General features: G+C 53.9%; 1 protein-coding gene across 1 annotated transcript in view; it reads left to right on the top strand.

Annotated features, from left to right (window-relative positions):
• PLXNA2 (plexin A2) overlaps positions 1–13,476 on the top strand; it is a 211,432-nt gene that overhangs the window by 192,467 nt on the left and 5,489 nt on the right. Inside the window, exons 23-31 of the mRNA XM_045877130.3 lie at positions 1,204–1,270; positions 1,485–1,631; positions 2,250–2,409; positions 2,784–2,887; positions 6,866–6,965; positions 7,950–8,140; positions 9,486–9,655; positions 12,181–12,393; positions 13,066–13,216. Coding sequence (XP_045733086.1) covers positions 1,204–1,270; positions 1,485–1,631; positions 2,250–2,409; positions 2,784–2,887; positions 6,866–6,965; positions 7,950–8,140; positions 9,486–9,655; positions 12,181–12,393; positions 13,066–13,216 — 1,303 coding nt within the window. The remainder of the gene's footprint in view (positions 1–1,203; positions 1,271–1,484; positions 1,632–2,249; positions 2,410–2,783; positions 2,888–6,865; positions 6,966–7,949; positions 8,141–9,485; positions 9,656–12,180; positions 12,394–13,065; positions 13,217–13,476) is intronic.

Here is a 13,476-nt window from a genome sequence, read left to right as displayed (position 1 = left end):
CTGGACCTCCTCTGGTAGCAGGGGTTGGAATGTGCCTCCTCCATTTCTCCACCCCCCTCTTTAGCCTGCTCCTAGCTGAGGTCTCAGGCTTCCAGACCCCACGTGGGGTGAAGAGGGAGGAAGAATGTCTTTGTTTCATGAGCACTGAGCCCCCATCCTGCCAATCTGAGCATTAGAAACTCTCATTAAGAACTGTTGTATTTAAATTAGAGCTAATCTCAGGCACAATGCAGAAGAGGGTGCTGGGAGGGGCCAGGGGACAAAGCTACAATTTCTTCTCCCATTGTCACTCTCCCCCAGGCCCAGACTGCTGAGCAGCCCTGGCAAATGCCTGGGATTTACTGCAACCGGAGGGTATAATTTGCACCACGTGTGGGGTGTTAAAATACCCCTCGGCATCCCCATCACTGAGGGTCTGTCACAGCCGCTTTGTTCCTGAGTCCCCAGATCTGCAGCCCAGGATAGGGGGTGGGGAGGGCTGGTGTTTGCAGAAGCAGATCCCCTGTCTGCTAAACACTCATGTCCCCTGCTCTCCCCCTGAGCGGCTGGGATCCATGACCCCACACGACAGCAGGAACGACAGCCAATACTTACGGAATAGTGCTTACTGGGGGCCAGATGCTATTCTTAGCACTTTACATATATGTTAACTCATCCAATTCTGACAACAGCCCTGAGGGATAGACACTATTATCATTGTCCCCATTTAGAGATGGGGAAAATGAACCCAGAGAGGTGAAATGACCTGCCCAAGGTCCCACAGCCAGTATGTGGCAGAGTCAGGATTGGAATTCAGGCAGTCTGATTCTGAGAGGTTGGAGGGGCACGTACCAGGGACCTCCTGGGTATGAAAATGGAGTATTCGGGCATGCAGGGAATCCCAAAGGGACAGAGAAACTCTGTTCCTCATCCTGAGGCCAGCAGGAAGTAGGGAGAACTAGAAATTGATAGCCCTGTGGAAATGGGGTACTTGGTGCCTTCATCTGCAGACCCAGAGCACCACTCCATTTCCACAAGGAATTGAGGCCCAGGAAGAAAAAGCCTCTGGTCCAAGGTCACACTTCCACCTCTGGTGTCCTGGCTCCCGGCTCTGTGCCCTTTGATGCCCTGTTGCTCTCTTGGGCCACGATGCATGCAAGCCAGACCCCCTCTCCGAGACCCCTCCATAAAGGACTGCCCCTCACATCCCTTCTCCCTCCCCAGGACAGAGTCTGTGGCTGAGAAGATGCTGACCAACTGGTTTGCCTTCCTCCTGCACAAGTTCCTGAAGGTGAGAGCGGGAGCGAGCCGGGGCCAAGAGCTGAGAGCAAGACAAGGGACTGCTGCCCCAAGCCTGGCCATCAGGGCTGCATGGGGACCCCTTGGGAATAGGAAGCTGCCCGGCTGGGATGCTCCAAAGCAAGGCGGGCCTAGGAGCCTGGCCAGGAGAGGGAGAGGAGGAGACGGGTGCCAGCCCACCCCTTGTGCCCTGCCTGTGCCCACAGGAGTGCGCGGGGGAGCCCCTCTTCATGCTCTACTGCGCCATCAAGCAGCAGATGGAGAAGGGCCCCATCGACGCCATCACGGGTGAGGCCCGCTACTCTCTGAGTGAAGACAAGCTCATCCGGCAGCAGATCGAGTACAAGACCCTGGTGAGGAGGCGGGGAACTCAGGGGACTCGGCAGACCTCCTGCCTTTGCTTCATACACAAAGCTAATCTGAGTGGTCAGCAAAGAGGCTGGGAAACAGCATGGGAGCCAGTCTAAAGGCTATGCTAAGTGTTCCAAGAGCGGGGCATACACGCCTGGGTTCCCCCTCCCCGTCTCATTGGGTGGGCCCAAAGAGCTCTGTCTGCCACCGTTTACCCTAGATGCTTGCTATGGCTGGGGGCAGAGCACCCTCCATTAGGTATGGGGAAATTAGCATTCTGGGGAAGAAGATGAATTTGCTAGTTCCTAATACAGAGGCTTTGGGAAGTGGGTGGTCAGCCCTTGATAGACCTGGAACCATCTCTAAACCCCCAGCATGCCTGGTCCCAGGATTACAGTCTCCCCCAAGCCAACCAGGGGCTAGAAAGTGGAGTCTCAGTTCTTTGAGAAGCATAGGCATGACTCAGGTTGTCATTTGGCAGAAGGCAAGAGAAACTGAGGCACAGCCATTTCTCCTGTGAGGAGGATAAGCCTTGGAAAGAGAGATTCCAAGGCCTTGCTCCCTCTCCCTCAAGCAGCCCCTCGAACTCCCATCCTGTTCCCCCTCTATCATCCTTGTAGATCCTGAACTGCGTCAACCCCGACAACGAGAACAGTCCAGAGATCCCAGTGAAGGTGTTAAACTGTGACACCATCACACAGGTCAAGGAGAAGATCCTCGATGCTGTCTATAAGAACGTGCCCTACTCCCAGCGGCCAAGGGCCGTTGACATGGACTTGGGTAGGAGGCCTGGCCTTGGAGTATGGGGGGCATGGGGTTGAAAAGTGGCTTCCGGGAGGGCATTTGGGCGATGGGATGGGATGGGGTGAGAAAATGGGAAGCCCCTTCCTGCCCAGGCCCCTCCTGGGGGCATGACTAGGTCCTGCCCAGGTGAGGGACCACAGGAAGTATTTCTCTTGGGACACTGCCTGCCCACACTTCTCCCCAGCTCTCTTGACCCCATGGAGCCCTGGACGTCTCTAAGCACTATGGGTCGCACCAGCTTGGAGCTGGGGTTGCCAGGTCACTAGAGGAGGCAGGACTGGGTGACCCTGACTCCCAGCCCCGCCCCACCGCCCACTCACACTGCTACCTGCACCACCCCCTCCACCCAGAGTGGCGGCAAGGCCGGATCGCCCGGGTCGTGCTGCAAGACGAGGACATCACCACCAAGATTGAGGGTGACTGGAAGCGGCTGAACACGCTGATGCATTATCAGGTGAGGGCAGGGGCTTTGCACCACGACTTTTGACTCCCCAGATTGTTCCCTTCACTCCAGGGTTTGCTTTCAAGCCCTCAGAAGCCATCTCCCCTTTCCTCCTCCTTCTGAATCTAAATCGGAAATTCTCAGGCATGGTTAGGAAATCTGTTAATATCATGAGTGCCCACGGGGCGCCAGGGTGGCTCGGTCGTTAAGCATCTGCCTTCAGCTCAGGTCATGATCCCAGGGTCCTGGGGCTGCATCAGGGCTCTCTGCTCAGCAGGGAGCCTGCTTCTCCCTCTGCCTGCCGCTCCCCCTGCTTGTGCTCTCTCTGTCTCTCTCTCCAGCTTGCTCTCTTTCTCAAATAAATAAATAAAATCTTAAAAAAAAAAAAAAATGAATGCCCAGACTCTACCCCGAGAAACTGACTTAACTGGTCTGGGTAGGGCGAGGCATTTCTCTCCTGTGTACCTTCCATGTCTGCAGAAAAATTGCATATTGTGAGGTCCTCCGTAAGGTCACTGACCATAGGGATCTGTGGCTTTCTGACCTCAGCATCTTACTGACACACCTTCCGCTACTCACTTGCCATAGAGCAGGGGATTGGATAGATTTGTCTTCAGCTCTTGCATTCTGCCACTTACTAGCTGGTGTCCTTGGTGAAATTAAGTTCTCGCCCTTCTCATCTGTAAAATGGAGTTCAAAGTAATCCCTGCCCCATAAAGTCGTGTGGAATAGATTCAGTACAGGAGAGAAAGTGTTCAGCACATTGGCAGAGGCACTGAATGAATGAATAATCAAAAAAAAAAAAAAAAAAAAGAATTCCAGCAAAAGAACAAAAGATCCAGGAGGGATCTATTTCCACCTCCCCCTCCCTCCCATGGTGGCTACTCATGGCTGGGGGTCTCTATAAGATTAAGCACAGGTAGGCTGGTTGGGATTCGGGAAAAATACTAAAATAGAAGCTGGAAATGAGAGACACCGAGAGAAATTAAACCAACCAGAAGAAGCGCCTCAGGGCTGCAAGACCCTACGGGATTGCCTGATTAGTAACATCCTCCTCCGTCCTGGCCTCACACGGGGAGGGGACAGGGGGACTGGCAGGCTGGACTGGTGAGCATGGAGTTGCCACGGACCAGGCCACTGGGGGTCCAATAGGAGCTGGCTGGGAGGCTCTGAGGCACAGAGGAAGCTGGTGGGGGGCACTGGGGCAGCCCCAGAAACCTCCCTCTCCAGGCTCCATCCTCCTTGCCGCCCCCCAACTGACTGCGCCCAACCCCAGACGGACTGAGTGTGGTGTCTGAGAAGAGTTCAAGGCTTTGCCAGCCATATTTGAACCCCTGCTTCTCCACTCATTAGTGGGGTGACTTTAACCTCCTGCAACCTTGGGCTCCTCATCTGTAAGGTGACATCTGGCTTGTGAAGGTGGTGGGAAGAATTAGAAATAGCAGATGAGGTACATAGGATGCAGACTTGCCCCCAGGGTAGTTAGAGCCCCCTGCCCGCCCCCCGCCGTTGATTCCACCCCACCCCACCCCCCCACACACAGCACTTAGTGCGTCCTGGAGAACACTTGTAATGAACCAGTGTGAGCTGAAGAAGAAAGCACAAAAGAGAATAGCATCGTGCCTTCGAATCAGAAGTTTCTCAAGGGCAGGAGGGAGGCCTTTCTTTTCTGTCTGTGATGCCCTAACGCTTGTTACTGGGCTGTCCGTCCTAAGGCTCCCAATCAGAATGGAATATTCTGTTCTTCCAGTGCTCATCATACAGAGCACTTTCAATTCCCCAATGTCATTTCTCATTCATGTATTCATTCATTCCTCAAATATTTACTGAGCTGTCCCGAGTGCAAGGTACTTCCCACATGCCAGCCCTGAGTGACAGGGAACAACAGGGATTATTCTTCCCTTTGGGGGACAGTGATGATGACGGTGATGCTCCTAATAACAACACTGATATCAGCGCTCACTGAGTGCTCACTGGGTCCCAGTCACTGCTGCCAGCCTTCCTGTGTCCTGACTCCTTTGAGCCTCAGGACAAACCTAGATGCCATTATTATCCCCATCAACAAATGAGACAACGGAGACGCAGAGAGGTTAACTGACTTCGCTGAGGTCACGTAGCTAGTAAGTGGCAGAGCCAAAGTCAGACCTGGCCGGGCAGCCTGACCATGGATTTGCATCACCTGTCAGTCAAGAAAAAGAAAGGCTAGGACTGAAGACAAGAGAGATTTAGTGACAAGACCTGGAATTGGGTTGAACTGTGGTCATTCGAGTCACCTTATGAATCCTCCAGGTGACAACAAACCATACATGAAGAATGTAATCTGTTCTTCCTGGGAGTATCATCCCCTGCCCCTGCCAGGCTTTCAGAGAATCATTTCTAGGCTGTCAGTGGCAAGGAGAGTTCCTGAAAGACAGAGGTGGAGAGGCCCATCCCCCCTTAGTTCCAGAGCTGGAGGGGATGGTGCGGACCACTGGCGGTCCAGGACACCGTCCCGGCTGCGGAGTGATGCAGCCTGGGCCCCTTCCACGCGCCCACAAGAGCCCAGGGCCCTGCAGCTTTCTGCCTCCAAGTCAAAGCACTGCCCCCTCGGGACCCTCCTTGGAGTCAAAGGTCCTGGAAGCCCCCACAGGAGAAAATCTGCATAATCTTAATTAAAAAAGAGATGTTAAAAAACTTCCTGGGCTCCCTCAGATTTATAGGGAGGGTAAAATTAAACACCACTGCTAAAACCGGCTATCAGGGAATCTCGTTAGCACTAATGTTCATTTATAGTTTGACTTCCCAACATTTAATTCTTTTTTGGTGGGAGAGAGGGACTGACAATTTAAGACCCAGAAAGATGGTTTTACGACTGGTGCAGCTATAAATCAAACTTATAAAGTTCATAAAAATTGTTAAAATAAAAAATGGTTTAATAGGAATGTTTTATGGCCCATAACATTATTATAGCTGTTTTATTCCCTCTGCGTTAGGGGTTTAATTGGATCGCCACAATTCTGGGGATTCTCCGTTTTTATTGGATGGAGGGTAATCTTATATCAAAATGGCCCCAAATGTCTTCACTATGGCTCCTCATTTATCAGCCCTTTCCCTCCAGCCTGGGTGCTGAGCCTGGGTGCCTCACAGAGGACAGGGAAACACGCCATCTTTCCCTCTGACTCCCCAAGAGTAGCTGCTCTGTTGGGGAAACTCCTCAAGGTGGCCCGAGCGTTATAGGACCCAGGCCAGAAAGAAATCAAAGCCAAAAGGGAAAATGGGCTTCAGACCAGTATGACTTGAAATAAAATCCCAAATTAGGATATAATGGGGAGCACATGCGCTCTGGAGCCTGGACAGACCTGGCTAAAAATACTGATTGTACCGTGTAGTCTCTGTGTGACTTGGAAGACGGTGCTTTGCCCCTCTCCGCTTCAGTTTCCTCACCTGTAAAATGGGAATAACCGTACAAATGCACAGGGTTGAAGGGAGGCTGGGTCTAGCCCTGGCTGTCCAGTAGAAAGATCATGCAAGCCACACGTGTAACTTAAAATGTTTTACTAGCCACATTTAAAAAGTAAAAATAACCCAATGAAATTAGTGTTCACAATGTATTTTATTTAACCTAGCTGATTCTAAAATAATTACCATTTCAACATGGAATCAACAGAATAATTATTAATGAGATCGTTTGTGTTATTCTATCCACGCTAAGTCATTGAAACCCAGTGTGTATTATGCGTTTACAGCATAATAGTTCGTGTTACAGTTAGTAGGTTGTAGCTTAGACATGGACAACGTATCTCCATTCAGACTGACTGAATTTCAAGCGCCCGTCGGCACAGGTGGCCAGTAACTACCACATCGGACATCCTCGGCGAGTAGCAACCATATTATTTTTAGTATTCCTGAACTCCTTGTGCTCTACCCCATTCCTGTGTCATTACCTTCTAGAGGTACTTGACAGTTGAATTTCCTGGTTCACCCACACTGTACCTTTGGTTCCCTTCTCAGGTGTCAGACAGATCGGTGGTGGCTCTGGTCCCCAAACAGACGTCCTCCTACAATATCCCAGCCTCTGCCAGCATCTCGAGGACACCCATCGGCAGATACGGTGAGGACCAGGAAGGTAGCCTGGGCAGCTCGGAGGCAGCTTCCGTGACCTCCCAGGGGCCCCTCACCGCCCCCCGCGACAGCAAGCAGCCCTTACAGCTGCCCTCCGCCAATCAATCATTTGCCTCCCCTCCTCCCAAGTGCAGTCACTCCCAGAGCGGCCAAGACCTCAGAGCTGGGGAGCGGGTGCGTCGCGCGCCCTTCCTTTGACAGCCCCCACCTGGTGAAGGAGTGCGAGGGGCCTGGAATCAGGGAGGCACGTGGATGGGGGTTCCTACTTGCCAGTCCCTGTTTCTACCTGTTGTTCTGGCTGAGTTATTAATGGTCCCCCTTTACTCTCAAAAGTGTCCCAATTGGGGCAGTAGATGGGCCATCCTAGCCTACCCACCCCTGAGGGTGCAAGGGCCCCCAGTGCCCGCTGGGCAATGAGGTGACCATGCTTCACTCTCTCTTGCTCCATGTCCTCTGCTTTTGTGTTTGCAATAAGGCTTTGGGCTGTCCAGCTAAAGGACACCTCCAGGACTGGGCCCCGCCACTCCAAAAATGGCTTAGGCAAGTCCATACCCTAGACCCCAAGTTAGAAGGACCCGTTAACTCCCAAGAGAGGGCATTACAGCTTATAGCTTCTCGGCACCCAGATTTTTCATCAAAGCCCCTATGAAAATATTCAGCTGACATTTTACCTATTGATTATTCTTTGCTGTGGAAGCATCGAGGGTGGGGGGGGCTCCCAAATTCTCAAGGCTCTCTCCAGCTCACGGAATTTCTAAATCTTCTTTTTAAAGAAAAGGCTTCAGGCTCCTCTGTCCTCGTGTCAGCCAAGGATTCCAAAATAACCCACCAAATATGAGGTCCCAGGGGTCCTGTTCCAACTGAAACTAGTTTATTCTGAGTGCAGTAGGCAGGCAAAGATTCTAGAAGGATTCTACAAGCAAGGATGGTGAAATCAGTGTCTTATGAGCCTCCGCTGCCCCCTTCTCCTCAGACTCCTCCTTCAGGTACACAGGGAGCCCCGACAGCCTGCGGTCCCGAGCCCCCATGATCACCCCAGACCTGGAGAGTGGGGTTAAGGTGTGGCATCTGGTGAAGAACCATGACCATGGGGACCAGAAGGAGGGTGACCGGGGCAGCAAGATGGTATCTGAGATCTACTTGACCCGGCTACTGGCCACCAAGGTAACTCCTGCTCTGCCCAGCCTGGGGAGGGCTCCTTAGAGGGGTATGTCCTGCCCACCCTCCACCCCGACGCCCCAGCATAAGGATGTCATGGAGTCTGTCCTTTAAGGGGGCCCATTCAGACGAATAGGTCCAGGTCCCAGTGCAGGCTTTCCAGAGGATCAGGCCACTGTTGTTCTCTACCTTTTGGCAAAAACTGCAATAGTATCATTTCCCCTGGCCCACCCCTCAAGACCACCATTACTCTTCAGAGGAGCTGCTCTCATCTCTGGGTCCCTGTACCTTTTAGGAAAATGTTGGGGTTTTCTTACTGATGTTAGCTGGCCTCCACCGTCCACTTTCTGGCCACAGTGAGAGAGAAAACACAAAGGCCGGGTCCTGCTAGTAATCGGAGAGAAGGCTCCCCCTTCCCTGCCCCATCCCATCGGCCCCCAAATGCTGATGGAGGTGAGGTAGCCGCAGTGCTGGAAGCTAAGATCTAAAGCTGTCTTCCAGCTTCCTGAGCAGAGAACAACTATGCCTGTAAGCATGGCGATCATATGGCCCATCTTTGCCAGCAGAGGTCAGATTTCAAATACTCTCCCCCATTGACCCCACAAAAATGCTGCTGAAATTCTCCCACAGTGGCATCCAGATTACAGCTCTGACTTGCTCCCCAAAGGGACATAGAAATACACCCTCAGACCATATGTCTTAAATTTTGCTTTTCCTAATATGCTAATAAGAGACCAACAGAGCCACCAGAAAAGGCTGGATGTGTTCCGAACCTTCAGAGGTGTGTCCCTTGAACCTGTAGCCTGGGGGACCCAGGCCCAGCCTTGTTCCTGCCCAGAGACCCTCCAGGGCCCTGTGGGTGGGGGCTGCACCTGGGTATTCTTGGATCTGGACCCTTCACCTGTAGCACCCAGGCCACAAATATGGCAAACATCTTCACCAGGAGGCTCAGGGTCCTCCAGCTTGTTCTTCAGACACGCTGTCATCCCAGCACACGCCCACCAGTCCCCGTGGGCAGCCGGGGCTCGGAGCCCTCACTGTCTTCCTGCCCCACACCCTGAGCCCGGTCCCGCCTGGTGCGGACACAGGCATAGATGGGGCATGTGGCTGCGGGTTGGAGGAGAGTTTCTTCCCAGGAATCTGCAGCCTCTTCAGTCCCTCCCATCTCCCCGACACCCCCACGGCCCCCTCCCCACCCCCACCACGCTGTCTGCACAGCCTGGCGCCGCCGACAAATTTCCAAGGCAGGATCAGTCCAAGGCACCATCTGGTCTGCCCGTCTGCTGCCTGCACCCCCACCTCCCCCCACCCTCCCCCTCACGCTGTCCCCCCCACCCTGTCCCTCCCCCAGGGCACCCTGCAGAAGTTCGTGGACGACTTGTTTGAGACCTTGTTCAGCACGGTGCATCGGGGCAGCGCTCTCCCCCTGGCCATCAAGTACATGTTTGACTTCCTGGATGAGCAGGCAGACAGACACAGCATCCACGACACAGATGTGCGGCACACCTGGAAAAGCAACTGGTAACCCCTCGGGGAGCCCAGGGGGCCTAGCTGCAGCCTGGAGAGGCCACAAGCTGTGGGAGGTGGGGCCGGCAGGGACCAGGGGGATGGGGGAGCCCCTTCGTCGCGGTGGCTGGGTGATCCGAGGCTCCTAGAACAAACAGCGCACATATGCTCTGCAGAGCCAACGTGGTCCCCAGGCTGTGGGCGCCAAGCGGGGCCTGCCTGGCTGAGGGCCGGCACCAGGACACGGGCTTGAGCTCTGCCCTTTCTGGTTGAGAGCCTTTCCCAGGCAGCACTTCCTCCCTGACTCTGAGACCTCTGGTTCTCAAGAAGGGTTGCTGGAGGAACCCGAGGAGCCACACTGGAGACAGCTAGTTGCAGGGCTTCAAAGCCAGGCAGCGTCAGGCGTTCTGGGCAGGGCAGAGCTGAAGACACCTCCTCCTGAGACGGGGAAGCCCTGAACAGAACATAGACCCCTGGGGAGGGAGCTTGCACTTGCTACAGACTTGAGCCCACCAACCAGGAGGATGTCATGGCAACCTTGATTCCTTAAGGCCAAGTTATGACCCTGGCGCCATGGGTTTCGGGAAGCAGCAGGAGGGATATGTCCTTTAGGCATGACTCTCGTCCCTAAGGTAACCCCCGCGGCCACACACAGCAGTGGGAGAAGGGGCTCCTCCAGGCCCCTAGCAGACGACTTTTCTCTCCTGGGTTTGAGATCTAGACCACAGACCGAGCTGAGGACTGGCTTTCAGGTCAGACAGGGCCTGGCCCAGCGCCGGAGTCAAAAACCTCCCTCCAGGCAAGAGCCCAGAGAGAGGAGGTCCAGGCATTTGGGTTGGGCAGGCAGCCCACACAGCTGTCTGGAGTCAACGATCTCCTCAGAAAACAGAGCCGACACAGATGGGCCCCGGCTGTTATTTGGGAATCAAAAAATCCTAGCAACCAGCAAAACACTTTGGAAAAACCCAACCCCAAACCCATATAATCCTTTCTTCTTTGAGATGCTGTGGTTGCTGGCCTTCTGGAGTCTGCAGCTTTGATCACAGGGTAGTGAAATGGGGAAGATTCTGGTGGTCGCGGGTGAGGAGCCCACAGCGCACTTCACCGGGGCAGGCCTTGCGTCTGCATTCCCAGGGGCAGGGCCATGGCTGTCTCCTTTGCTTTGGAAGACTCCCCAGCCCAGTGCTGGAAGTGTGCAATCTCAGGGAGATGAAGAGAAAGTTCTGGATCATCCCCATCTCACTGCCTTCTGTTGCCAGATAGGCCCAGGTCATAGAAATGCCCTACCCTGGAGTTGTGGCAGGAAGAGTCCCCTTATCCAGACCTCAAATAGCTAATGTCCACGGAAAGAATATTAGAAGCTCCTCAAAGCTGCCGGAGGACGGGAGGGTGGAAGAGATGAGTCACTTCTCAGCCGAGGCAGCTCTGCAGGAAAGAGCGATCCTGTGGTCCTTTGAAAGATGAGCAGAAATCATCCTGGAAGGACTTGGAGTGGGCAAAGTGGATCTTCCCAAGACTTGGCATGACTGAGACATTTGGGAAAGTTTGGGGATCTTGAGGTTCAAGAGAAGGTGAAGAAGGGGAGATGAGAGGTAGGCTGGATTTCTGGACCCCCATCTCAGGCCAGAAGGACACGCCAGGGAACAAAGGTCACTCGACAGAGGAGCCCAGGAGTTAGGGCCCTGAAGGCAGCCGGAGGAGAAGGCCAAGTTGGAAAAGGCACAGAAACAGCGGGCTCTTCTGCTTCTGAAGGGGAGTCAGTGGGCTGATCCTCCTCATGGCCGCAGGAGCAGAGAAAACCCATTCTCCTCTGTACACATTCCCAAGATGCAAGAAGGAACACTCCTGACGACTGATCAGTTCCTCTTGGGGTGGGAAAAACTCTGAGCTACAGTGAGTTCATTCCCAGCAGGCCAACAATGGCCTCCTCTCCTCCCCCTGCCCCTGCCCAGAGAGAAGAGAGCCCTGGGGAGAGCCCTGAAAGAGCTGCCCCAGGGGGGCCCACTCCTCAGCCCCACCAGGCCTGGCCGGCCCTGGGAAGCAGCGCAAGGGGCCAGGCTGGGTGGGGAGCACAGGTGGCCCCCTTTGTGCGGGCTCCCAGGCAGCGCCTGGGCCTGCTGGCTGCATCCTTCGGCACAATGGCCATGGGCACTGCGAAGGGACTCTAGGAGTCTGGTGGCTTTGTCTGAAGCTCTGAGAAAATCACGCAGTTCTCTGTCCTTGGGCTTCCCTGGGGGCATGGAGGCCTTTGGGAAAAGCTGCCAGGACGGAACAGAACACACCCACAGCTACCCCTCGGTGGTTAAGGCTCAGGGTCAGCACCCAGTTAGGGTACAATGGTGCCCCTCCTTTTCTTCCCAGGGTCAGGAACAGCTTAGGCTAAATTCACCCTCCTGGCTGGAGCAACTCTCAGTGATTTCGTTCCCTTGCCCTGGGGGAGAGAAGTTTTATTTGTAGAGGGAGGAGAGGAATATTCGTGGACAACATTAAGGGTGCGGCAGAGGTTCGGCCCTCAAGGTCTGCTCTGCCTTCTTCTACAGCCTCCCTCTGCGCTTCTGGGTGAACGTGATCAAGAACCCCCAGTTTGTGTTTGACATCCACAAGGGCAGCATCACGGACGCCTGCCTGTCCGTGGTGGCCCAGACCTTCATGGACTCTTGCTCCACATCAGAGCACCGGCTGGGCAAGGACTCCCCCTCCAACAAGCTGCTCTACGCCAAGGACATCCCCAGCTACAAGAGCTGGGTGGAGAGGTCAGTAGCCCCTCCCCAGGACAGGCCCGCACCCCCATCTGTCTGCTCCATCACAGGGCCTCACTGAGGACTCACAACCCACAACCGTGTTTGTGGTACATTTGGATCTCATGCTTCCATCCTTCCCCTTTATCCAAACTTCCTGCTGGGGGGGAGAAGGGGAAACTTTTGTGCCCTTGGAGGTCAGATCATTATCATTCTGATTACATTTTACTGAGCACACGCTAAGCAACCAGTGCTGTGATAAAGATTTTTTTATGTATCATCTCATTAAAACGGGGTTGCAAAGTAACCCCATTTTACTGATGAAGAGACTGAGATACAAAGAGGCTAAGTAACTTGCCTAAGGTCACACAGCCAGCAGGTAGTAGAGCTGGGATTGGAAGATAAGGAGTCCAGTCAGAGTCTGGTCAGAGTCTGGGCTTTTAAGCATTCTGGCCCCCGCCCCCACAGCGGAAGCTCCCAGCTGGATGGAGTCTGGCCTAGTGAGCACCAGTCTCTAGGCCTCAACCTTTAGTTTGAGGCAAGGAGCCAGAGGAAGTCACATCAGAAGAGAAAGAGGGAGGCAGGAGCAACTGGAGACATCCGGTGCTCTCAAGGGGCCTGAGGTCAGAGTCCTGTAGGTGAATGGGCACCGGGTCCCCGCTAAGGAGCCTGTCCTCTGTACGGCAGATACTACGCGGACATCGCCAAGCTGCCCGCCATCAGTGACCAGGACATGAACGCCTACCTGGCTGAGCAGTCCCGTCTGCACGCTGCAGAGTTCAATATGCTGAGTGCCCTCAATGAGATCTACTCCTACGTCAGCAAGTATAGCGAAGAGGTAAGGTGAGGCCCGGGAGGGGACAGAGAGCCACACGCAGCCAGGATGGCAGTTACTCAGAACGCCTGGCTCAGCCCTTCGATAAGAGCAACAGAGGGTAATTCAGACAACATAGTCATGGAGTCAGAAACCCATGAGTTCAAAACTCATTACCACTCCCTTAGACGGCAGCTTCTCTCTGATTCATCCAGAGCTTTCTTACACATTTCGTTGTCTTGCACTCATTGTTAACACAATAAATAACACTTTTCATAACGTAA

The sequence above is a fragment of the Mirounga angustirostris genome, unplaced genomic scaffold (genome assembly GCF_029215605.1).
Source record: "Mirounga angustirostris isolate CCGP_5_RB_7025 unplaced genomic scaffold, mMirAng1.0.hap1 SCAF_6, whole genome shotgun sequence".
In the NCBI taxonomy this organism is placed as follows: domain Eukaryota; kingdom Metazoa; phylum Chordata; class Mammalia; order Carnivora; family Phocidae; genus Mirounga; species Mirounga angustirostris.
This window is presented reverse-complemented; position numbering and strand designations above follow the sequence as displayed.